The 23,441-nt window shown below is 42.6% G+C and overlaps 1 protein-coding gene and 1 long non-coding RNA gene across 2 annotated transcripts in view; one reads left to right on the top strand and one right to left on the bottom strand.

The window, feature by feature from the left end:
• Nucleotides 1-23,441, top strand: part of pkhd1l1.1 (PKHD1 like 1, tandem duplicate 1) — a 55,291-nt gene that overhangs the window by 15,405 nt on the left and 16,445 nt on the right. The window contains exons 29-51 of the mRNA XM_030063116.1: nt 509-616; nt 812-976; nt 1,701-1,822; nt 2,167-2,299; nt 3,385-3,577; nt 4,433-4,575; nt 5,447-5,551; nt 5,968-6,153; nt 6,278-6,451; nt 7,511-7,719; nt 8,804-9,779; nt 10,796-11,044; nt 11,807-11,956; nt 12,945-13,119; nt 13,673-13,829; nt 14,432-14,588; nt 17,394-17,603; nt 18,311-18,440; nt 19,027-19,268; nt 19,680-19,816; nt 20,452-21,481; nt 22,467-22,658; nt 23,166-23,317. Coding sequence (XP_029918976.1) covers nt 509-616; nt 812-976; nt 1,701-1,822; nt 2,167-2,299; nt 3,385-3,577; nt 4,433-4,575; nt 5,447-5,551; nt 5,968-6,153; nt 6,278-6,451; nt 7,511-7,719; nt 8,804-9,779; nt 10,796-11,044; nt 11,807-11,956; nt 12,945-13,119; nt 13,673-13,829; nt 14,432-14,588; nt 17,394-17,603; nt 18,311-18,440; nt 19,027-19,268; nt 19,680-19,816; nt 20,452-21,481; nt 22,467-22,658; nt 23,166-23,317 — 5,495 coding nt within the window. The remainder of the gene's footprint in view (nt 1-508; nt 617-811; nt 977-1,700; nt 1,823-2,166; nt 2,300-3,384; nt 3,578-4,432; nt 4,576-5,446; nt 5,552-5,967; nt 6,154-6,277; nt 6,452-7,510; nt 7,720-8,803; nt 9,780-10,795; nt 11,045-11,806; nt 11,957-12,944; nt 13,120-13,672; nt 13,830-14,431; nt 14,589-17,393; nt 17,604-18,310; nt 18,441-19,026; nt 19,269-19,679; nt 19,817-20,451; nt 21,482-22,466; nt 22,659-23,165; nt 23,318-23,441) is intronic.
• Nucleotides 30-11,206, bottom strand: LOC115367406 (uncharacterized). The gene is made up of 3 exons (XR_003928909.1): nt 11,195-11,206; nt 1,175-1,304; nt 30-64 (listed from the first exon to the last, which is right to left on the bottom strand). It is a non-coding gene; the product is annotated as an uncharacterized LOC115367406 (long non-coding RNA).

Below are 23,441 nucleotides of genomic sequence, written 5' to 3'. Positions count from 1 at the left end.
TATTATGCATAGCCAGTGTTTTGGTCAAACCCTTTTTCCGATTTACCCAGACCGAGACAAGATGCTCAAAACCATTTTCACCGCTGTACGTCCAGTGGCTCTCAGTTCCTGTGTGGTGTTAGCTTAGCATAAATGCTTGAGTACATGTCTTGGGATTAAAAAAAAAAAAAAAAAAAAAAAAGTCATATCAGGAGAAGTTAGATGGTTGAACTGTAGATCTGGCACAAATTTGCATTTTTTGATGCCAAATCTAGTTCCAATATGTCAAAAACAACAACAGCAAAAAAAAAAAAAAAAAAAAAAAAAAAAAAAAACAATACCACATCTAAAATTGTACTTTTTTCAAAACAACAGAACAGGAGAAAAAGGAAAAAGTTAAAATTTTGTTAAAATGTTTATCAGCTTACAGTAAAACTCACATTTAGGCCAAATGTACATACAGTATAAAACATCAAAGACGAGTTGAATTCATGAAGGAAAATTGCTTTTTTTTTTTTTTTTTGTTCAGGGTCCCCCGGCCTAGAAACCCTCCTGACTGTCACTGGGACTGGTTTCAGCAGTGAAAATGCTTCCATCATGGTGGGACCTGCCCGATGCCACGTCGAACAGGTCACTGGTAAGTGGAATAGGCTTGGAAAGGGGAATACTAATCATCAGCCGTTTGCAGGATTAGAGGACATCTGTGAGGCAAAGGAAGAATCATTCTGTTAATTAAAAGTCCAAAGTTCACCAAAAACAACTAGGCTTCACATTATTTCTTCCTTGCTTTTGCTTCAAGGAGTTTAAGCAGATTTTGTGAATTATTTTTCAGCCACCACCCAGGTGTGCAGACTGGGCAGGGCCAGCGCCGGCACCTACCCGGTGTCAGTCAGCTTCCCTTCTCTGGGCCGCTCCCGTCACGCCGGAGACAACGACCTCAACTTCACCTACCAGCTCATTGTGTCCTCTGTCTCCCCACTTTCTGGAAGTCTGGCAGGTACAGTGTGTTAACACGCACCAGTCGATGAACCAAACACCCCAATCCTGCTAATATTAGTCACAAAATCAGAATGAGAATTAGTGAAACAACAACAAACATTCAGTAATTGTGTGGGTGGCATCGATGCTGCAGACACGTTAAGATCTTAAAGGAATACATTTTGGGCAAAATATCGTTTTTCCAACTTTCCCAGACTGAGACATGATGTTCACCTCTGTACATCCAGTAGTTCAGTTCCTATGGATAGCATTTTGTATTAGCTTAGCAAAAAGACTTGAAGTCTATGGGAGTCGTTAGCCTAGCTCTGTCAAAGTGAAACAATAAACTGTGAACCTGTCTTACTTTTACAGTGTATCATGTGTATTACAAATACACATCTTGAGATTTTTTTAATTTAAAAAAATAGAACTTAGATGATGTAACTGTAACCGCTGAACACATGTATCCTTATTTTGTTTTTTCAAATGCACATGATAAATTGTGTAAAGAAAGAACCAGTGGATGTACAGAGCTGAAAATGGTATCGAACAGCTTGTCTCAGCCTTGGTAAGTCGCAAAAAGGATATTTTGTCCAAAATGTTTAGTATTCCTAAAAAAAAGGTCCCACAGATGGTGTGCGGTCAGCAGGACCAGACATACTGTACAGTGTCTGTGGAGAAGACAAAGCTCGCCCGTCATGTTTTAAGTGTTTCAGCCTTTAGCTTGTACTCTCTCCTCACAGGCGGCACTCTGCTGACCGTGACAGGCTTCGGTTTCAGCCCCAACAGCACGGTCACGCTCGGCAGTGACGACTGCATCGTGCTTCACGCGAGTGACACCGAGTTAAAATGCAGAACGCCGGCGGTAAGTGTACAACCTGCAAACCACTTAGTACCTTTGTCTGCATTTCCCAACACCTCCCACACATCAATCACATAAATAAAAACAGCAAATTTTAATTTTAATTACAGATTAGCTTGAGTCAGCTTTTTGTCGTATTCATTTTTCATGTGACAATTTTAAAAAATAGAACAAAATATATATATATTTTCCATTACCACACTGATAAAATTATTCGATATACAGCAAACCAGTCGTTTTCCCTTATTTTCCAGCATCTCAAAGAGCAGTTGTGCACAGGGATACGCACTTACACATATATACATGCCTCAGTTATCATAACTATTCTACTATTGCACTTGTTTCAGGGGCCTGCAGGGTCACAGAGCGTCTCGGTGAGGGAAGGAGACATGATCGAGACAGCAAGCAGCACCTTCACTTATGATAACAACCTCACAGCGCGGATCACGGGTCTGAGTCCCCAGACTACCACTGTCATCGGTGAGCTGAGAGGCAATTTTTCAAATGTCACTCTAAATGGAGCCTTTGTAAATCACATCACAGATGGAGTCGATGGCATCGTTGTAAAAGCAGGGAAACTGAGGAGCGTCCTTGGATTATGCTCTTTTGATGTGGTTGAAAAAAAGAATCAAGCTTAATGTGCAGGATGGGCGCTGTCTCCAAAGGTCAGCTGATACCTGATACGTCTAATGAGCTCACTGCAGAAACACCAATTGTCTGCCTGGCCTATAACGCCTTTGTTTAGGAAAATAATGGGATTCAGTTTGTTCATTTTCTTTAAAACCCAGGCCGCATGATGTTTTCCAACCTGTTTTTAACTCACAAAACAAACTACTAAATGACCCGCAGCCACTGTCACGAGTAAGTAATTGTTGTTAAAACCCTATTGCCAAACACACATTAGCAAGTTATTCCCAGCGCTGTAAAACCAGATATAAAGCCGGTCTAATAACACCACAAGGGGTCTTTTTATGAGTGCCATGCATCTACTCTCCAAACACAACTAATGGTCTATCCGAGGCCACAAGTGTATGTGAAATGACAATCATACATCATATTCAGTGCATCTGCGTTTGATACTGAAATTATCGCTCCTTTTGTGAGTCATCTGAACAACAAAGAACATTTTCTAATAGTGAACGTCTGAAGAGAAGAGGATGTGATGGACATGTTGGCAGGTGTCCACTTCTGTTTGTGTGGGCTGCATGGAAACCTTTTGTTCCCTCTGTCACCTTATAGATCTGTTCTGCTGTGGCGTAATGTTGATTTACAGGTTTTCTCTGTCTTCGCCCCGTACTTTTATTAAACCCTGAGTGACAGAGTGGGAGATTAGAAACTATTAGATAAAGATGCACGTCCTGCAAGCTAATTATAGTTTTCAAAAGAGAACTGTCTCCACAACAACCCTAGAGGACCATCAGTACCACCCACTTTCTAGAGATTAAGCTTTAGAAATATGTAAACCCATTGTGGCACCGGCTGGAAAGTGCTTATTATCTTCAGTGACATGAACCTCCGCATGGAGAGCTGTGTTGATGTTGCCATGCTCTTCCTCTGTCGTGCAGGACAACAAGTTCTCACCATCTCGGGTTCAAACCTCGGAGGCCAAGACAATGACAGCGCCGTGTACGTCGGCCGGGAGGAATGTCGCATCGAACAGTGGACAGAGACTAACATCACCTGTGTCCTCCCTGTGCTCCCGCCTGGTCTGTACCACGTGGACGTACAGGTTGGAAACAATGGCTACCCTGAGACAAGGTACTGTCACTCTGCAGGACATCTTTCATCCATGACGCCCAGCATCAAATTAAAACTTCACATTTCCTCATCTGGAAAGACTTTGGCAGGCAACTGAGGAAACGTGCATGTTATTTTTCGATATATGATTGTCACAAAGTTTCTGACAGGCTGTTGAATATTTTTACGAGACAGCAAACATCACAACAAAATGATTATATTCATTCCATAATGGAAAAAAGCAGCACATGTTCATTATAGAAGATGAAACGATTGGTACTAGTGATACTTGTCTCTCTCTTTGATCTGTCTTTATTTGACTTTAATTAAAAGGGATAGGTTTCTTCCAAAATTTCATCCATCAAATTGGAAAAAAAAACAAAAAAAAAAAACAGTTCCCTGATGTTTACTGATCATTATTTCAAAATACACAACTGATTATACCTTATAAAGTATCACAGATTTGTTATAGAAGTCTGCAGTCTTCACTCAGCCAATACTGTGACTAATAGGTTTTTTTTTTTTTTTTACCATGAATGAATGAATGAATGAAAGATTTTATTTTCGAACAAGTATACAACAAAAAATAAAATATATTTATTTGTTCGTTTTCCATATATAAATACAAAAGATAAAAAAAGACAACAAAAAGAGAAACAGATAAACAATATAGTGTATCCTGTTTGAAAAAGGAGTAGGAAGAAGTATACACTTATTTATGCCTACCCCTTTTTAACTATTCATCATAATTGATGTAATTGTATTCTATATAATTCAATACAGCTGAACCAGAACCATCAGGCCAACAAATACTTTGCAAGAGCAGGTCGCACATTTGGGGATTTATTCAGTTATTTTCTGCTTTCCATTCTGTAGCAACGATGTGAACACCACAGTTGAATACATCCTGGAGATCCACAGCATCTCCCCCGAGGTGGGCTCCCTGCTGGGAGGGACCAGGCTGACCGTCTCCGGCTCTGGTTTCAGCAGCAGCAGCACAGACAACCAAGTCTCTGTCGGTGAGCAGTTCGACATGTCAGACAGGCTGTTTACCCCAAGAATCACCAGCCGTACTCCTGATTTTACCAGCTGCCTATGTTTGTGAATGGAGTCACATATCAAAGCGATCACTGGTGGCTGACACGCTGCCAAAAATGTCCACTATAACAAGTTATGTACAGTTGTCCCTCTCTATAACGCAGTTCACCTTTCGCGGCCTTGCAGTTTCGTGGATTTGTTTTAGTGCAATTTTGCATGCTTTTTTTTTTTTTTTACTGGACTTATTTTTCTACGAAGGTTTGAACTTTGAGAGTGTTTAAACAAGAGAGAAAAGTGAGAAAATATTAATGCCTGTCTGAGAAAAGTATATAAAGTGTGTCGTGAGGGGTTTTACAGCCTTAAAACATCTAGAATAATTGTAAAAAATAAAGCTGACTACTTCGCGGATTTCGCCTGTTGCGGGTTATTTTTAGAACCTAACTCCCGCGATTAACGAGGGACCACTGTAATCGATTATTGAGTTTTCAAAGCCTGATTTTCTTAAAATAAGTGGGAAAAAAAATCTGCCAACGGAATGAGATAATCCCATTTTCAGCTGCTGAATTTGCTTGATCAAGTGTCAAGCCTACTTCTTTGTTTAAACATATTTTTTCACTTGTTGTGGTTTTAATACTGAAAATGAGACTAAATTTCATGCTAATATGGAGGTTTGATGTAGATAAACATACGAGCCACAGCCAAAACTTACATGTTGGCTGCTGGTAATTTTCCCCACCCTGAGTCTGCAGAGATGCAATACATCCAGATATAACCATCAAAACTGTGTCGCTAAGCGCTGCAGGTTTTATGTATGATCTCACATGTCTTCGGGGGGGGATTGGGATTTGACAGGAGGTGCTGAGTGCGAGGTGATGGCCGCCTCAGAGGATGAACTTGAATGCATCGTGCAGTCGGAGGAGCAGACTCACATCGTCACCAACCAAGGCTCCCACCGCGGTAGGTTTACGTCCCGCTTCTTTGTGATCCTGTCAAACCAAACCTCGGCAGGCTCAGGCGCAGAACAACAGAGAGGGGATTCACTTACGGAGGATGGCTGCGAGCAAGGAAACTGTCACCTCTTGCTGCGAGCGCAAAAGCGACGAGGAGTCTGCTTGTAAAAGGAAAGGAGGGCAATTAGTCTTAAAAAAGAAAAAAAAAACATTTAAAGTGTTCAAGAACTATTTTGTCTGCCCCATTGTTAAAGTTTTTCCATAACTATGTTACATGTAGACGAGGTATTATAAGCATTTTGATTACAAGTTGCATGCACAAGAACAATGGCTTCTTCTCTGTGTCTGTTATGCCCTCTGTGAGTGTGTGTGTGTGTGTGTGCGAGCTGTGTGTCTGATTCTGTGTCTCTCTGTGTTGTCCAGATTTCGGACAGGGCTACGCGTGGGAACCAGCCTCGCTCTCAGTGTCTGTTGGAGATACTGTGGTTTGGCGATGGGAGGCGCCGGCCTTCCAGGAGGTGGGCTACCGGGTCTTCAGCGTTTCCAGACCAAGTGGCACGAGCTACCAGGGTGGACCGTTCAACAGTGGAGACACCAAGAGCCCAGAGGGTACAGCTCATCCACCACTTTGCCTATGTTTGACAGACAGACCAAGTATGTTACATATAGGCTAATTTTAGTCACATCTATACACTCTCTCTCTCTCTCTCTCTCTGTCTCTCTTTCCCCTCAGGCTTGTTCCGCTACCGTTTCACTGAAGCCGGTGTGTATTACTACAGCAGCGGCTACATCGACGAGTCTGACACCAGGCTGCTGCAGGGGGTGGTGAGAGTCAGGCCTCTGGAGGAGACGAGCGGCAGAGTGTCTGTCAGAGTGGGAGGCATGGAGGCCAGACACATGACAGGCGGTAAATATGTGCTATAGATAACCTGCTGTCAGTAAACCGCGGGGAGACGTCAACATTTAGAGGCTGAATGAGTGTGAATGAACCCTCCTGTCAGTCTGAGCTTTTGATCCTAAATCATCAGGAGGTCCTTGATCCCGGGTGTCAGGATCATTTTGGTTTGTACGCGCAGTAAAAGTGCAGGAATTTTTTTCTAGTTGCTTTGGTGCAGAGAGATTACGTGTACCGTACATACTGAATCACAGGAAAGTTCAGGTATGGTACCAATATGCAGGTTAGATGAGTGCAAGCCCAAACCAAAACAGGCATTTCCTTAGTGAAAAAAAAGACATCTGAATAGTCATATTGTGGAATATTTTGGAAGTTGCATGGTTAAGATTAGTTCCTTCATGCTCGTGGCGTACTGGAGGTACATGTGATACAAACAAAATGGGGACCCTGTTCTCGTAATGTACACTATAGCATCACTACTGGTCACAAACCTCACTCAGTATCTTTATGTTGTTTCTAGAGAGAAAATAAAGAAAAGGAGATCCTATGGAGAAACAACTTATGGCATCTTTGAAATTTTTTTAGATTGGAAAAAACAAAAGTCACATCAATTTGATATGATATGATCTTCCGTGTCTGTGTTTCATGTGCTGGCTACAGCAACTGCTTATTCTGTGTATGTCTATATGTCTGTCCTTAACCCTGTCCCTGTTTTATCCCTTTTTTTTTTTTTTTTTTTTTTTTTTATTATTTTTTTTCTTTATTTTTTTTTTTTATTTTATTTTAATCCCCAAACCCCTCCCCAGGGGGCCACTACCCCCACCTAGGCCGTTATTGTAAATAAGAGTCAGCTCTTAATTAACTTGCCTAGTCAAATAAAGGTTGATGATGATGATGAATTTGCTGTTGGAGTAGAGACCAGAGTCAAATCAGGCACCGGAGCGAGACAAGTCCATGTCCTCAGAAAGACACCGCAGCGCTGCTAATGTGCCTTCAGCTTCTTACAGCAGTGGGTCAAACGTGGCCAGACTCGCCGTGTTCAAACTCACCTCGGATGTATCTCTCCTGCAGGGTCACATCGTGTCAGCAGGTCGGTGCCAGAGTGTGTGTCCTCCCTGCAGTGCAGCCATCGGTCCAACCAGACTTCAGGCAGCGTCTCCTTCAGCTTCTCCGCCTGCGCCACCCCCATGGTGCACTCCATCTCCCCCAGCCAGGGCACAGCTCACCAGGTCATCCACATCCAGGGCACGGGCTTCAGCGACACAGCCTGCGCCAATGAGGTGTGAATGATTTTTTTTTTTATATTCATCGACATGTGTTGATATCACCAAGAGTCTGTAGGTCTTTTAGGTGTGCTTTAGTTTCTGCAAAATTAGATATTAAACATGTGCATGTAATGTGATGTGACACTGGTGTAATGTACAAGTGTTCATTGGTGCGAAATTGTTTCATTTCTCTCATAAAATCTAACGTCCCTCAGGCCTGCACTGTGTTGAAAGTCTGTATGCTCCCAAAATCCTCATCTGTTGTTCCTTTACATTAATTTCTTGCATTTCAAGTATTGTCAGTTGGCAAGGGTTTGATAACTCGGAGTAAAAATCCTTAAAAACATTAAGGAATCTAGAGATATCAAAGGCCTGATGCAGTTGATTTTTTCTCTAGTCAACAAGTCTTCAGGCCAGTAAGATCATACTGTCAACTAAAATCTGCTAGATATCGCAATCAATGCACACAGTGAATCAGTCAAATGTCAGATATATCAAAATAATGTATTTCCTCTTTATCATTAAAGAATAAAATGCATGGTACATAAGACTGTGCTATCCAAAACAGTCACAAACAAGTTATGTAACTTGTTAAAAAAAACTCTCGGCTAATATGCATGGTATTAAAATACTTTGTTTGTAATTAAGATTGATCCATACACCCACAGATTTATTACATACACATATTTATTACATATTACATACAATATTTTATTAAACTTATTTAGATTTTCGGTGCATTTTCTTTGTTTTTAATACCAGAATCCTAGTAATTTAGTCATTCCACAGAGTTGTCATGTTACTCCAGACTGTAAACAAATATGTTACAACATCTTTGTTCCCCACAGCCTCTGTTGTCACAATAGGCAGCATTGCTAAATGATTAGGGGTGTTGTCTTCCACCGAAAAAGGCCCAGACTTTGCTGACAGCTCACGAGAATGTGACAATCATTAAGCAGGTTTTGACTTGTTGAAAAGATAATTGAGTTTCCTAAAGACTTCCACTTCTATTTTTTTTTACCCCAAGTTTGTGTGCGATCACCTGATAATATGAACTTGGGGTGTTTGGTCATGCTTTGCCCTTTCCTGCCTCATCCAGGTGACGGTGGGAGGTTTGCCCTGCAGCGTCATCAACAGTTCTCACTCAGATATCAACTGCAGGCTCCAGCGAGACAGCGGCGCCCCCGTTGGCGTCCCGCTCCCCGTCGCCGTCAGAGTCAACAACCTGGGAAGCGCCATCATCACCGCGCCAGAGGAGCTCGACCGCCGCTTTGTGCTCCTGCCCGTCATCGACTCAGTCACGCCCCCTATCGGCAGCCCCGGCGGCCACACCCGGCTCCACATCCAGGGCTCCGGCTTCTCAGAGGGGCGGGTCACCGTAGCCAACGTGCCCTGCGCCGTCCTGTCCGTCAACTACACCAGCATCACCTGTGACACCTCGCCGTCTCAGCCGCGCACCGGTGACGTCGTCTTCCACACAGCCCACCTCAGAAGCTCCTGCCACTCAAACTGCTCCTTCGTCTACTCTGCCTCCGTCACCCCCACGGTGACCGGCGTCTCCCCCGACAGTGTCAGCGGTAATTACACCACAGTGACCGTCTCAGGCGCCGGGTTTGGCAGCGCTGTGGATGACGTGGCGGTTTTCGCTGGTGACTCGGAGCTGGAGGTCACCGCGGTAACAGATGGCAGCATCACACTTATGGTTGGCGCTCTCCCCGCCGGAGATCACGACGTCCTGGTGGTTGTGAGAAGTAAAGGCCTGGCGTCCGGTGAGGTGACCCTCAGCAGCCGCGCCCAAGCAGCCCTGAGCCCAGAGGCGGGCAGCGTGGCGGGAGGAACCCCGCTCGTCCTGACAGGGAATGGCTTTGCCCCGGGGAACACCAGTGTCATGGTCGGTGATGCACCCTGCTGGATCGAGGAGGTCACCCCAGGGATGCTGCGCTGCCTCACCCTGCCGCACAGCGAGGGGCTGGTGAGCGTGAGCGTTCAGGTCTTCTCTGTGGAGTATCCTCCTCTCAACTTCACCTACTCCCAGGCTCACACCCCGGACGTCAGCTCCATCAGCCCCGCCACGGGTAAGCAGGGCTCCAACATGTCTCACACACACAGTGAGTGAGTTTCACAGATCAAGAGGTGAAGTGAATCAAGTGAAGACTGAGGATGTATAGTTTTCAAATGATCAAATTAGTTGTAAAACAATTTCATAAACTCAGGTTTTACAAATTCAGCTGCACTTGTGGGTAAGTGGGAATACTAAAATTAGAAGAATACGCGAGATGTCTCCTGCACAGCCATGTAATTTCTTAGGGCGCTAATTTCTGCAGGAAATTAAAAAATGTTCAAGTCAAAACACCAACAAAGCTCTCGACCCACTTGCTAAATAAGCTATTTATCTCAGTATGTTTTTCTGAATACTTAAGTACTTACTTACTTCCTTACTTATTAAAATTATATAGGTTTAGGAAACCCGCTCTAACGACTATGTATTCTGCAGATCCAAAGAAATATAATATTATTCACATTTTTTGTGCACCCTTACTGTTATTGTCTGTTCTTTTGGTCTATCTCCATCCACTGGCATCACATGTAGCTTTGGGTTAACGCTACTTCAAATTAAAGGGCCGGCTAAAGGCTAAAAGTAGTGTCATTCTTTGCATGTAAACTCAGATTGTGAAGAAACTGAATGTATTTTTTAAAGCCAAACTTTAAGAAAAATGTTCAGAGGGGTAATTTATTCAGCAAAATGCCATTATTCATTACTTTGCCGAAAATGGATTCAGATTCGGGTGCATCCCTAGGACAGACATATATAAAATTAAAGATAAAGATCCAAAAAGCCTCTCTCCTTGCTAGGAAATCACCCCATCTCAACCCACATAACATCATGTAATCCTTCAATTCCAGTAAAAACACAGCAGACACCATAACTGGAGTCAAAAGAGTTTCATCTGACAACGCCCATATGTCATAGACAGCAGCACACAGCATATCTCTTTCCCTGAGCAAAAAATAAGAGCTAAACAAAGTATTATGCTCATATTACATTCATGTAATGGTGTCTAACCTTTCCCCCTCTGCCTCTGTCCCACAGGCCCCAGCGGCTCAGAGATCACGCTCACCGGGTCGGGGTTTGGCTCCGACCCCCAGCAGATCTCTGTGAGCATCAACGGCGTTCCCTGCAACGTGTCCGCCGTCACCGACACACAGGTCCAGTGTGCGGCGGGTGAAAACCCGGGGGGCTCGTACCCGGTCGTGCTCCATCACGAGGTCAAGGGTCATGCCCGGTCAGATGTGGTTTTCGCCTACGAGCTGGTTCTCAACAGGGTCCAGCCCAGTGAGGGTAAGCAGAGAGACAGCCGATACTACAAAAAAAAAAAAAAAGAAATCTTGCTCTGTCTTTGTGTTCACAATAAGGGTGCATCAGTTCATACAGTAGTATTCTGTTCATCAACACATTTTAGTTGGAAAATAACAGATGATTATAATTAACCCTATAAAGCCATTTTTATCATATATAATACACATTTTCAGTTCCGTTTTTCGTTTTCAGTTTAATCAATATTTGACCAAAATACTGTTGTATACCTTTAAACACTTCCCCTGTTCACCCTGGATCATACCATTGACACTTCAAGTACATATCATATATCATACACCAGAAAGGTCGTGTAATAACATATTTTTTGATTTTTTTATATATATATATTTTGTTATAGGACTAAATAAAGGGTTCAATTTCAAAAAATTGGAATTTTCTGCCAATTCTTTCATAGTTCAGGCTTTATAGAGTTAACATGTGCTTATATTGCAATGACAGGTTAGCAACAGCCAATGAGCTGTGTCAGCTGTAAGGAAAAACACCATATTGGAAGAAAATGTGATATCATGGGATTATTACAAATATATCAGCCAGTTTATGCTGCTCTCATGTAAACAGCCTGTAAAACCTGCATATTATTTTGTTTGTATGTTTAAATAAATAATGCTTATTTTCCATTCTTTGCTGCTGCACTGACTCATTTCAGAGACAGGGGTAATTAAAGCTTCATATTATGTTTTAAAGAGTTTTTAATGGGTGCTGTATCTCTCCTCCATGATGCAGGCAGTTTTGGTGGCGGTGCTCTGCTGGCGGTCGAAGGCTCTGGGTTCGACCCTCGTAACTCCACCGTGCTCATCTGCGGGGAGGAGTGTGAGGTCGACAGAGAGGCGTCGACATCGACCCGACTCTACTGCCAGTCTCCGTTCAACAACGGTGAGCATGACAGGATTTATCACTAACTTATTATTAAATAAAGAATATTGAGATCGTCGTGTTTTGACCTTCATCTGACAGCAATCAACAGGAATATGCAGCAGGAGAGAAATCATTTTCCCCCCAATTTTAAGCATCTGAAACCTCAATGAAATGCCCCTTTTTTCTCATGAAAATTTTTTTTTAATTGCTTTTTCCCTATGAAGATGGAGTTTTTAGAAGTGATTTTTAAACATATTTTCAATATTTTATGTTTTTCATAGTTTAGATTTTTTTCAAATATGTTTTTAAATATGTTTTCCACACTTTCCTACAGATTGTTGGTTGTTGTTGTTGTTTTTTTTTGTTCATTTTTTTGTTTGTTTGTTTACTTGCTTGCTTTTCTTTGACCCTCTCTTAGTTTTGCATTGTGGCAAGCTCATTGTATTTTTAAGCTTTTTTACATACATACATTAGTTTGTGCCTTCTGAGGAGAAAAATGCATTTATAGGCCAAAAAAAATAAATAAATAAAAATGAATAAATAAAAGGAATTTGGTGACATGTTTATGTTTCAGAGGGAAGATGTTTACCAGCCAAACAGTAAAAGAGTTTGTTCATCTTCTAGAAAAAAAAAAAAAAAAGCCTCCCTGCCCTTCTTGTGACATGCCGTGTCTCAGTTTTGTACGGCGCTGGCTTTTGCACATCGTTTGGAAAGAATGCATTCCTGCGGGTTTATTTTTGACCTTTAGACGCCGCTTCATTATGTGTGGAGCTCATCCGGATGTTTTTTAGCTGAACTTGAACTGCAGTTATGGAGGTTGAACTTTTCTGTGAGGAATGTTCTCAGAGCAGAAAATGACAGACGTGTCAGATAAGACAAAAACCCGTCACAGGCGACGACACATCGTACGCTGTTTGCATGCACGCGTCCTCGTTATTCCCCTCATTCTTACATATGTGTCTGTGTGTGTGTGTGTGTGTGTGTCTGAATACCTGTCTACCCACAGGCTCTGAGTCAGAGGTGAGCTGTGTGGTCGCTGTCGTTAACCAGCTGGAAGCCGTGAACGTATCAGATGGCTTCACGTACAAATCTCAGCTCACCCCGCTGATCTCGGAGGTTTCTCCTCGGCGAGGAGGAACAGCTGGAGGCACGAGGCTCACCATCAGCGGCTCCGGTTTCAGGTACTGAGCAGGAAGAGGCTCTGCCGTGATAACATGCTGTGCAAATGGCACAATGGAGCGCCACACCCAGATTATGCTCCAATGGTTAAGAATTAAATGCTCAACTTACACAACACAATTGTTTTTTTTTGTTTTTTTTTTCCAAGGGGCCGACTTTGTTTTCATTGTGTGTGATGCTGAGGCCTGTTCTTACTTTTGACAGGCGATGATTTGCAGTCAAAATGCATGTGCACCACTCAGTCACTCTCTTTTTTCTTCTTTAAACTTAAACATTTGGCTTGTGGAATGATGATACACATCATGTTTTAACAACCATCTCCTTATGACATACATATTCAAAAAATACAGTAAGTATCATATTTAATTAAGACAGAATGTAGACTCTATCTTATAATGTGAACAGCATAGTTTCAGAAATTTATATACCACAACAGGCTGTATTTTCTCGATTAGATTTCCGTTGCCTAACAACGACTCTGTCTGTTCAACACCATAATTCTTGGCATCAGTTGAACACTGAATCTCATTTTGTGTCCTCCTTCTCTCCTTGCAGCACCGACAGCTCTGAGGTCAGCGTCACCATCGCAGGATCCGTCTGCGACGTCCAGTCGACCAACAACACACACATCATCTGCGTGACAAACGCCCAGCCCAAGTCCCAGGAGACCAAAGTCCGGGTCAGCATCGGTGACCGAGGCATCGCCAAGATGGTGAGAGAGGACAGAGACATGAAAATACCTCAGGCTCACACTGTGGATGCCGATTTTTAGATATTCAAGCCCTCATTTCAGTAATTAACCTTATTAACACGGACACACACACACACACAGCTTCACAGGCGCTTGTTTACAGCTCACACTGCCCTTTCATGTCCTTGGAGGAGGCTCGAGAAAAAAAAAAATCCCTGTAGAGATCAATCACATTAATGGAAATCAAGCCCCCCTCCTTCACCCGAATGTTTTGACTACAGTCTCTCCAAATATATGTGACCTTTCAAGTCAAGTCAGTTTTTTTTTTTTTTTTAAAGCAGAGACATCACTTGATCAAGGTTCAAAACAAACACTACATCCACATAGCAACACAAAGCAAGCCTTAACAAACAAAATTTTTAATGCTGGTTGAAATTAAAATATTTTAAAGGTAGAAAATGCATAAAATAAAATAAAATATAAAGCAAAACAATAAAACAAAATAAAAAAAAAAAAGCCAAGAAACAAAAAGCAGGCTCAGAGCTGATTATTTGACGATACAGTAATCTGCACCAGTTTCATTTATTGTAAGAGTTTTTTCTGTTCTGTGCGTCTTTCCTCAGGACGACGCCGACTTCTTCTACATCGACGTGTGGTCGTCCAGGTACACGTGGGGCGGCCTGTCTCCACCTGAGAGAGGCACATTTGCTGTCATCGCTAAAGACCAGACGATCCTGCTGGACACCAGCACCCCGGTGCTCAAGATGCTCCTCATTCAAGGTTTGAAAAGGATTTCTCAAAGCCACTAACCAGGGTTTACTGTTCACAGGCTGAAAATCACTGCAACTGTTTAAGAGGAATAACAGAACAGAAATGTGTCTGCGTGACATTAACCCGTTCAGAATAATAATAATAATAATAATAATAATAATAATACATTTTAAAATAATCACCTACCTCAACACAGTTACTTTCAAAATCATAACAATTCAGAGGCTACACATTTTATTCAGAGGCTACACATTTATGATGATACAACAGGATTAAAATAATCACCTACCTCAACACAGTTACTTTCAAAATCATAACAATTCAGAGGCTACACATTTATGATGATACAACAGGATATAAACATGTATGTTTCTGAAATTCAAATGAATAAGAAACTTTTTGAACTGTTCATTCCATGTGAGTGAGTTCAGAATAATAATAATAATAATAATAATAATAATACATTTTATTTGTAGCGCTTTATATCAAACAAAGTGCTTACAGTGCATAAAAACATTTAAACTAATACAACATTTAAACTAAGATAGAAGCACAGTACATGAGCATTGTCAAAAAAGGAAAATATGAAGAGCTAAGGAAAAATCTGAGACAAGGCAACAACAAAAGGAAAGGAAAAAAGGCAAAAAAAAACTTATACATGTCAAAATATCATGTGATAATATAATGCATCCTCAGTCTTCAATAATATATAATATAATAATATTTGTTGATAACAAATAATAAAAATAACAGTGATATTATATGTTATTTTTTCTGGCAATGCCATTGGACAAAGAATCTGAACGTGAGAAAACACCTTATATTAAAAATGACAATAAATAGTCTTAAGAGACTTTTTTCAACAAAAAACACAAGTTTAATGTTGCATATATATTTTGTATTATTTTAACAAAATTATCGATTTAAAAATAATCCAATTTTTGGAGTATCTCCAGAAACCATTGTGTTCACAGTTTAATACATAACCAGAGGCATTATAAGCTGACTGTATCATCAGCAAATCAAATCAAAACAGTAAAAATAAATCAAAACATGATTTCCCTGATTCATTTCTCTGTTTTCCCTCCAACATTTGGATCCCTCTTCCATTCCAATGAGAGGATGTTTTGAAAAAAAAAAATCCTCAGTAAAAGCTACAAATCTTTCACATGATACACTATATTACCAAAAGTATTCGCTCACCTGCCTTTACTCATACTATGAACTGAAGTGCCATCCCATTCCTAACCCATAGAGTTCAATATGATGTCGGTCCACCTTTTGCAGCTATTACAGCTTCAACTCTTCTGGGAAGACTGTCCACAAGGTTGAGGAGAGTGTTTATAGGAATTTTTGACCATTCTTCCAAAAGCGCATTGGTGAGGTCACACACTGATGTTGGTCGAGAAGGCCTGGCTCTCAGTCTCCGCTCTAATTCATCCCAAAGGTGTTCTATCGGGTTCAGGTCAGGACTCTGTGCAGGCCAGTCAAGTTCATCCACACCAGACTCTGTCATCCATGTCTTTATGGACCTTGCTTTGTGCACTGGTGCACAGTCATGTTGGAAGAGGAAGGGGCCCGCTCCAAACTGTTCCCACAAGGTTGGGAGCATGGAATTGTCCAAAATGTTTTGGTATCCTGAAGCATTCAAAGTTCCTTTCACTGGAACTAAGGGGCCAAGCCCAGCTCCTGAAAAACAACCCCACACCATAATTCCTCCTCCACCAAATTTCACAGTCGGCACAATGCAGTCTGAAATGTACCGTTCTCCTGGCAACCTCCAAACCCAGACTCGTCCATCAGATTGCCAGATGGAAAAGCGTGATTCATCACTCCAGAGAACGCGTCTCCACTGCTCTAGAGGCCAGTGGCGGCGTGCTTTACACCATTGCATCCGACGCTTTGCATTGCACTTGGTGATGTGTGGCTTGGCTGCAGCTGCTCGGCCATGGAAACCCATTCCATGAAGCTCTCTGCGTACTGTACTTGGGCTAATCTGAAGGTCACATGAAGTTTGTAGCTCTGTAGCAATTGACTGTGCAGAAAGTCGGCGACCTCTTTGCACTATGCGCTTCAGCATCCGCTGACCCCTCTCCGTCACTTTACGTGGCCTACCACTTCGTGGCTGAGTTGCTGTTGTTCCCAAACGCTTCCATTTTGTTATAATAGAGCTGACAGTTGACTGTGGAATATTTAGGAGCGAGGAAATTTCACGACTGGATTTGTTGCACAGGTGGCATCCTATGACAGTTCCACGCTGGAATTCACTGAGCTCCTGAGAGCGGCCCATTCTTTCACAAATGTCTTGTTTCACAGTCTGCATGCCTGAGTGCTTGATTTTATACACCTGTGGCCAGGCCAAGTGATTAGGACACCTGATTCTGATCATTTGAATGGGTGAGCGAATACTTTTGGTAATATAGTGTATTTTGACATGTATAAGTAATATAACATCTCATGTTTAGGTGAAACACAGTTTAAACACAAATTATATATTTTAACAATATAATTAACAGTTTAAAATGTGCCTCAGATGATTGCTGAAAAAGGAGGTGTGGCTCCACTTTAGATGATGTGAAACACTGTGATTGGCTTATAGACATCCAATCAAATAAGTTTGTCCATTTGAATGGAGTCAGATGACAGTAATCATAAATGTAGACATCCTAGAAAAATGATGCCCTTTAGACTGGAGGGGGGATCTGGATGGATTGATGTAGTTTTTGTAAAATGAAATTGAAGGAAGACAGAACATAAGGCTCTTAATACACAGAGTCATAATTCAGTTTGTAACCAGCTGGTTTGTTTTGTCAGGAGGCACACTGGTGTTTGATGAAGCGGACATTGAGCTCCAGGCAGAAAACATCCTGATCACAGATGGAGGACGGCTCCAGATCGGCCAGGAGGGGGCGCCGTTCCAGCACAAGGCTATCATCACTCTTCATGGAAACCTGCGATCTCCGGAGCTTCCTGTGTATGGAACCAAGACTCTGGCCGTCAGAGAGGGGGTGCTGGACCTGCATGGTATGGAAACACACACACACACACACACACACACACACACTTACATGCATACACACACAAACCCTGAGGGAAATTTTCCATCACTTAGCCAAGTGCATTAAATTTGACATTTTGCGATGAAAAAGATGAAAAATGTGATTCTAAATGTAGATACTTGACACTTATTTCCTCAGTTACTATTGAATGTTGATGAAAATAATCACCTAAATCAGCACAGCCACTTTCAAAATCATAATAATTCAGATGCTACACATTCATGATGATATAACAGGATATAAACATGTATGTTTCTGAAATTCACATGACTGAAAACCTTTTGACCTTGTACAAACTTTCTGAACTGTTCGTTCCATGTGAGTGAGGAGACCTTGAAAATAAATCAAACAGTCTGCAGCTTTTTCCTCATATTAACTGCACCTTTTCACAGCTAAAGAAATAAAAATATGAAGCTTTGAAAGTATGAGAGCTTACAGTATAATGATCTAATCTCCTGCAGACTGAAAGATGTCATCTTTACCATGAAACGGGCACCAGAGAATTGAAATGGATAGCAACCTCGTGTTCTCAAACTGATCACTTGTCATTATGTCACAGAATGGCACCATAGCAGAGTAATGTGAGGCCTGTGTCCTGCAGAGATGCTATTAGTAGCGAGCCCCACCAGGCCCCCTCAGGTGTCAGTCATTGTTGTGAACCTGTTTCTCCAGGTATTCCAGTTCCTGTTCCCTGGACCCACTTGGCACAAACGGCCACCAACGGCTCCGTCACACTGACTCTGATGAAGGAGGTGACGTGGAAGGCCGGAGACGAGATCGTCATCGCCTCCACCGGCCACAGGTACGGCGGAGACTTGAACTGATGCATCTTCAAAACTCAAGTTTGAGGAAAATACCATTTGAAACACAGCTATTATACTTGAGCACATGTATACATGCAGATATGCAGACACCCATTTACCTGCACATACACAAAGCACAAGCACACACAAACACCCTCAGGCTGCAGTGTAACAGAAGATGTTTCAGAGTGTTTAAGGTGGAAAACAGCCCGAAGAGGAGATGTAAGGATTAGTTGGGTAATCAAATCCCAGGAAGGAATAGAAAATATTCCTGGTAGTGTTTTGGGAAGTGATCCATTGCAGCCCAGAAAAACACCCTGACAAAACAACTGAATTTCCTGCACATCTGCCTGCCGTAAAGTATAAAGATTAAACTCCTGCAGCACTAAAGAGCGCATGATTACATCCCCACTCACCAGCAGCTTCTCACCATTTTAGATTAATATCTCATGTGCTTGATTTTTAAAATTTGGAATAGAAAAGATGACATTTTGGGTTCCACCAGTAGCATCTCCCAGCAGGTTTTGATCTTAAGCCAGAGGGAGAACTTACGCTGGTCGTGTTTATTTCACATTTATTTTCCAGGCACAGTCAGAGAGAGAACGAGGTGAGGAGGATCGCCTCCGTGTCGGACGATGGCAAGACTCTCACCCTGACCGAGCCGCTCGAGTACACCCACCTCGGGGTGTCGGTCACGCTGCCCGACGGCACAGTGTTCGAGGGCCGAGCCGAGGTGGGCCTCCTCACCAGGAACATCGTGGTCCGAGGCTCCCAGCACCAGGAATGGAACGACACGATCGAGGCCTGCCCCGACGGCTTCAACACGGGTACTGCATGATGAGTCATATTTACAGCTAATATCTGAGCAAATGCTACACTAATTGTTAAGAAAATAAGTCAAAGAAAAGAGCACAGAACATTATATAAAAAATATATTGTATCTGTCAGCAAAATACATTTTTCTTTATAATGCAGAAATACTCTAAGGACACAGGAATATCTTTTATATTTGCTTTCTTTTTCTGTAGTTGTGACTTTATTTCCACTATTTGCACCTCACACAATTCGTTAGTTGATTGCAATGTTGGCAATCTAATAATTTCTGATACAGCTGCATTTACTGTGAGTCAACAACAGCACCCGCCACCTGCCAGAAAACATATCTGCACATTTTGAGCTTTTAACAGGTTCAGTGCCATATAACAACAGTGTCATTTTAACTGTCCTGCGTGTTTCAGGTGAATTTGCCACCCAGACCTGCTTCCAGGGAAGGTTTGGCGAGGAGACCGGCAGCGATCAGTTTGGAGGCTGCATCATGTTCCACGCACCGAGGCCAAACGAGAATCTGGCCATTGGAAGACTGGAATACGTTGAGGTAAAATTAATTTTACAGGCAGAGAAAACCCTCCTCTGCTAAATCTGTCTGACCGGTACTTATCAGCCTTGTTCTCACTTTATATTTACAGCTGATTCAACTGATCAGATCACTATGAAATGCCCCTGGAGTCGCATGGTAGAAAACATATAAATGATTGTACAAATGATTCTTCATTTTATAAATCTCTACAAACAGATTCATAAGACATACCTTCAAGTTATCAATCTATAGAGTCAAATTTATAAATTGCACACTTGACTACACACTGAGATTATGAATCAATGTTCTAAGATTTGTATACTTTACTTTCAGATTAGCAGTCCATGCTTTTTATGCACAGAGGATACTGATCAGTAAATCTGGGGGCGCAGACTGACAATTCAATATGAACGGAGACTTCATATTGAATTGGATATATTGCCCAGGATATATTTGCATGAGTTTTATTTTTTCCATCATGTGACCCCAGGGGGGTTCCATGGATTACTTTCTTGACAACTTTTCTTGATCCTTTTGAGTTGAAATGTTTTTATAACCTTCTTGTCACTCTTATAGCATGGGAATCTTTGCTCCTTCTGTGTTTATTTAGTCACTCATGTAAAATTCCCCTCATGCATGCTTTTATCTCACAGCTTTTCCATGCAGGACAAGCATTCAGGCTCGGGCGCTATCCCATCCACTGGCATCTGATGGGGGACATCAACTACCAGTCGTACGTGAGAGGCTGTGCCATCCACCAGACCTTCAACAGAGCCGTGACCATCCACAACACGCACAACCTGCTGGTGGAGCACAACGTCATCTACGACATCATGGGCGGGGCCTTCTTCATCGAGGACGGCATTGAGACGGGGAACATCCTGCAGTACAACCTGGCCGTCTTTGTCAAACAGAGCACCAGCCTCCTGAACGATGATGTCACTCCCGCCGCCTACTGGGTCACCAACCCCAACAACATCGTCCGGCACAATGCCGCCGCTGGAGGCACCCACTTCGGCTTCTGGTACCGCATGCACGAGCACCCTGACGGCCCGTCCTATGATCCAAACATCTGCCAGAAGAAGGTTCCCCTGGGTGAGTTCACCAACAACACCGTCCACTCCCAGGGCTGGTTCGGCCTCTGGATCTTCCAAGACTTCTTCCCCATGAAGAACGGCGGCTGCCGCTCCCGCACCCCGGAGCCCGCCGTGTTCCGCACCCTCACCACCTGGAACTGCGAGAAGGGCGCCGAGTGGGTGAACGTGGGTGCCGTGCAGTTCAGCGGCTTCGTCATGGTCAACAACGAGAAAGCCGGCATCGAGGCCAAGCGCATCATGCAGTGGGCAGTGAGCGGCTTCGGAGAGGACGGAGGGGCGACCGTGTCCAACAGCACCATCGTGGGCCACGTGGACGAGCTGGGCCTCGGGGACGACTACTGCTCACACCGAGGTGTCATCACGCCGTTTGACGATGGCATGAGCGTCCTCAACACCAAGTTCATCAACTTTGACCGCGGTTCCTGCACAGCCATCGGGGTGACCAGCATTGACGGGACGTGTGTGCATGACTGTGGGGGCTGGGCCGTCAGGTTTAGTGGGGTCCAGTACTTTAACTCCCCCAACAAGGCAGGATTCAGGTGGGAGCACGAGGTGCAGCTGGTCGACACTGATGGTTCCCTCACAGGTGATCGGTCATATCAGTTTCTAATTACTCACATTTGTCATTTTTAGTCACACTGCCAAAAATCACCATCTTAACAAATCATATTCAGTCTTAAAAAAATTGTTTTTCTTCAAACAAGTGAAAAATCTGCCCATAGGATGAGATAATCCCACTTGTTTCCAAAGCAGTTTCACTTGTTTCAGGAATTTCTGTGGGAATCAGTAAAAATATGTTGAAACAAGGCAGAAGAAAATGACACTTATCTCAAGGAACCTCTGGAAAAGGTTGGCTAGCTTTGGGATTTTCTCATCCGATTCTCTTGTTTTAAGAAAAGCAACATTTTTTAACACTGAATATGAGACTCATGTCTTGTTATAGAGGGAGATTTTTGACAGTGTATATTAATCTCAAATCCGTCATTATCTATTTAGTTAGCCTCATCAGTGACAACGATTTCTTGTTAATCTCCCAAACTCTGTCAATCCTTAGTTATGCACCTCAGTTTGTAAAATGAATGTAATTCAAAGTGGCTCATCTCGGGTAGATTAATAGCCAGGGGGTAAAAAGATATAAATCAGGGAAATAGAATGTAATGTTATATATGATGAAAGTCATGATAATGATAAGAATGCCGCAAACTCATAATGAACTGCCTCAGGTACTGTCCAGCTGATTAACAGTGACCTTATACCATACACATTTAATGTTACATTCATTTTCTAAGCTTTATGCTGACCCATTTGTTGACTAGCAGTGAGTTACACTAAATAGCATGCTAGTCCATTTTCACTGACAGAGGTACAATATCAAACCAATAAGCAAACAAATAGCAATAACTGATGTTTAATTCTCCTGAAAAAAATCTGGGTTCAAGTCTGAAGGAAATAATAATAACATAGAGTATGAATGTATAACATAGAGGTTTATAACAGTGGATTTCTTAGGATAATCTTCATTTGTGCTGTTACACTTAAGAGGGTGTAACCATCACTGCTCTGCTCCACAGGAAACGTGGACTACAAGGTGGTGCCGATGAGCCCCCTGCTGGACCCCGCACACTGCTCGCAGAGCGCCGAGTGGAGCGTGGGCTTCCCCGGCGCCGTGTGTGACAACACCGTCAACTTCCACCGCCTGTCGTTCAACAATCCCTCACCCTCCTCCCTGAAGGCCAAGGATGTCATCTTGACCAACTCACATGGTATTAAAAACACAGAAGTTCTGACAGTGTCCTGAAATGTCTGTATTGTGCTGGTAAAAGGAAGAGTTCACCCCCCCAAAAAAAATGCAAAAACACATTTTACGACTTACCCTTATTGCAAATTGTGCGATTTGGTGATGTTTCCTCTCTGCTACAATCTTCTCTGTCTGTTGGCTCCCCAATAACAGCGAGGCTAGATGGGTAAATCAACAACATCAGCTCTTTCCAAAGCTACTGGTACAGATAATCCACAACCTCGGGAGCTAGAGCCTTTTTAGGAACTATTTCTGCTAAAGATCATCAGTAAACTGTATCTAGCCACCTCTAATTTATATTTGGACACAGTTTGTTGTGTTTTCCTGGAAACCTCACCAAATCACACTGACACTGCAGTATCTGGATGGATAGGTTGCTCTAGAGCTTAGTGGGCAAATATCTGCTTTGGGTGAAGTGTTCCTTCAAAAGCATTGTTTAAAAAAAAAAAAAAAAAACCTGTCACTGTTCCAGGCACCAGTGTGGTTCCCTTCCTGAAGAAGAGAATGACCCATAAGTTTGGCTGGATGGCCTTGTTGCCTTCCACTCAGACTTACAACTGGTACTTCAAAGATGCGGACCAAATTACGAACATCACGTACTCTGCAAAGTTCTACGGCTTCAAGGTACGACATTTCCAAGACGCTTTCTTGTTTAGATTTTGTATGACTTTACCAAATAAATTTCAGGGTAATCAGATCAGACCTGTGTCACTGTGAACTGAATCTTACAGTCAGAGCATGTGCATTA

The sequence above is a fragment of the Myripristis murdjan genome, chromosome 11, assembly GCF_902150065.1.
Source record: "Myripristis murdjan chromosome 11, fMyrMur1.1, whole genome shotgun sequence".
In the NCBI taxonomy this organism is placed as follows: domain Eukaryota; kingdom Metazoa; phylum Chordata; class Actinopteri; order Holocentriformes; family Holocentridae; genus Myripristis; species Myripristis murdjan.
Note: the sequence above shows the minus strand (reverse complement) of the source record. Positions and strands in the feature narration are given on the sequence as shown.